Source organism: Branchiostoma belcheri, unplaced genomic scaffold, assembly GCF_001625305.1.
Source record: "Branchiostoma belcheri isolate BF01 breed outbred unplaced genomic scaffold, Haploidv18h27 scaffold66, whole genome shotgun sequence".
Taxonomy (NCBI): Eukaryota; Metazoa; Chordata; class Leptocardii; order Amphioxiformes; family Branchiostomatidae; genus Branchiostoma; species Branchiostoma belcheri.
The window spans coordinates 1,926,893-1,929,147 of record NW_017804309.1 but is presented as its reverse complement, the minus strand read 5'-3'; the positions used below and the strand labels follow the sequence as shown (position 1 = coordinate 1,929,147).

Sequence of the window (2,255 nt, the reverse complement as noted above, 5' to 3'; positions counted from 1 at the left end):
TATTGCATCAAAATTTGGTGTCTCAAAACTATGTCATCCCTTAAATTCTGTTAGTGTTGCCTTGTCATCTCCTGGAATCCCTGCTACCTCAGTGCTGAAAGGCTTTGATGTGTCCAGATAGTTTTGAGCAGTGCTGACAGGCCGGCTGGTCTAAAGGGAGCCCCTAATTCCATCACCTTCTGACACACTGGCAGACAGTCCTGACCTGTTCCTAAACACTGGAAGGGGATCAAACTGACTCACACTAGTCCTGTGTATTTCTGTATAAAGTAACATGTTCAGAAACATGACCAAGGTGTAAATATGTATCACTGCTAACTTGCCTGTTACCCAGTCCAGTTGTGGGTGCTGGAATTTGATGTTTGTTGAATTTGGAAAATGTTGTATGGCACATTTTTTTAGTCAGATACAAATCTTGTAGTACAAACCTCTGCTGAGGTTATGTCATTTGTTTGTTTGTGGAGAGCAAAAGTCAAGAAGTTGGGGATGGAACTTTATATTTGCTACATGTGTACGTCTTATCAAAACAAAGGAGAAGAAGTTGGTTATGGGCCTCCTAGCGGTTTTCTATGGTACTGTAGCAGAACTTCCAGTTTTGGTGTCTCGTAGTGGCTGATAAAGGTTGCCCATGTTATGTCATCTCACCTTGCAGACATTTTTGAAGTTGTCGAGTCTCTGCCTGATGGTCAGGATGCTCTCCTGGAACTGGGACTGGAAGGTGAAGCAAAACACACGGTCTCCGAAGCTCGGGATGTTCGACAGCTCATACAGGAACCTGCAACAAAATGGCAAGTTATTTATGGAGGACACTGGCTGTCCCAAAGTCCAAAACACAGTGAGAACAGTAAATTTCTCCCTCCTCCCACAGAGAAGGGAAGTGAAGGAAAGTGAACCCACTGCTCAGGCTTGTCCAGCGGGGTGTCCACCTTTGCCACCAGGTGCCTCTTGATCTTGTCCAGCTCCTCTGACTGGGGGCGCTGGAGAGTACAGCAGTGTTAATAGTCATTGTAACATCATGGTAATGTCAATTTTCTAAATTTTACAGGGTAGCCTAAGACTGCCACAATTAAAGAATGATATCATTGATCCCTTTTGAAGCATGTCTTGGTTATTATATACCTGCATGCCTCAGGGATTACTGATGCTGCATTAGACTCCACAGTAGTCACATATTCATACAATCATCTAGATTGCTCTTCATTGTTTGTTCGTCTTTTTGTTCCTGCTACTTGCAATTAGTCTTTGGGGCAAGTACAAATGTATATGCAACAAAATTGTTAACTACATCTAAATTACCTGCTTTTTGTAATGTGCTAGTCTTAAGGGTCCCAGCAGAATTATGAGAGTTGTTGTTACATTGTGAGGCCATGGTATATTGCAAAGCTGTTAACCTTTTGTTCCAGCACAAAGACAAATCACTCACCATATGCATACTTATATCTAATGAAGACCGATGTGACAGCTGAATGTGTTGAGTGATTTTTCTTTGTGTTGCATTGGATCCAAAGTTCAAGAAAAAACTGCATGCCATACGTTATCTCTGACAAAGACTGTCACTTGAAAATATGCATGGAGTCACAAGGGATCAAAAGTTCAAGAATTTTACAAAGTTCAAGAGCATTTATCTTCACTTGTATATTATATAGTAAATAATGTAATACAGATTTTGATTGCCATGAACAGTGTCCACATTTGTTAAACTAACTGATGTTCTAATCAATGAGGACTAATTGATTTATTGGTATAATTCACAAAAGATATCTTTCAATGAAGTTTCTTTACTTTATGTACTTAAAATCAAAGAACTTACAATATCATAGAGAGCATTCAGGTTCTCCAGGTCCAGATGAGTGGTATCCATGTTGAGAACAGCTGCAAGCATTTGAAAAAGAGTTTTTAACTCAGTGCTTGTTCTCCCTTGTCATAATCTGATGTATTGGTGTTTGTTCCTTGTCATATTCATAGATCTTGGTGCATATCCTTTGCCATATTCTTATTACTCGGTGCTTGTTTCTTGCCATATTCTTACAACTTGGTGCTTGTTTCTTGACAATGCCATACATTACTTGGTGCATGTTTATTGTCATACGTATATTCCAACAACTTGGTGTTAGAGTTTTAGGGATACCAAAGAATGCTGACCGTTCTCGATGTCGGCCATCTCTGCGTGCAGACTGGACATGAGGATACCGACCTGCTGTGACCTCTTGCTGTCCAGCAGCTTGGCCACCTGCAGGGAAGACATGTGACCTCAA

At 40.7% G+C, this 2,255-nt stretch overlaps 1 protein-coding gene across 1 annotated transcript in view; it reads right to left on the bottom strand.

The window, feature by feature from the left end:
* Positions 1–2,255, bottom strand: part of LOC109483685 — a gene marked incomplete at its 3' end in the record, with an annotated part of 21,889 nt that overhangs the window by 10,764 nt on the left and 8,870 nt on the right. The window contains exons 8-12 of the mRNA XM_019786721.1: positions 2,143–2,230; positions 1,811–1,872; positions 898–977; positions 646–775; positions 206–218 (exon numbers count right to left, since the gene is read on the bottom strand). Of these exons, the coding sequence (XP_019642280.1) occupies positions 206–218; positions 646–775; positions 898–977; positions 1,811–1,872; positions 2,143–2,230 (373 nt within the window). The remainder of the gene's footprint in view (positions 1–205; positions 219–645; positions 776–897; positions 978–1,810; positions 1,873–2,142; positions 2,231–2,255) is intronic.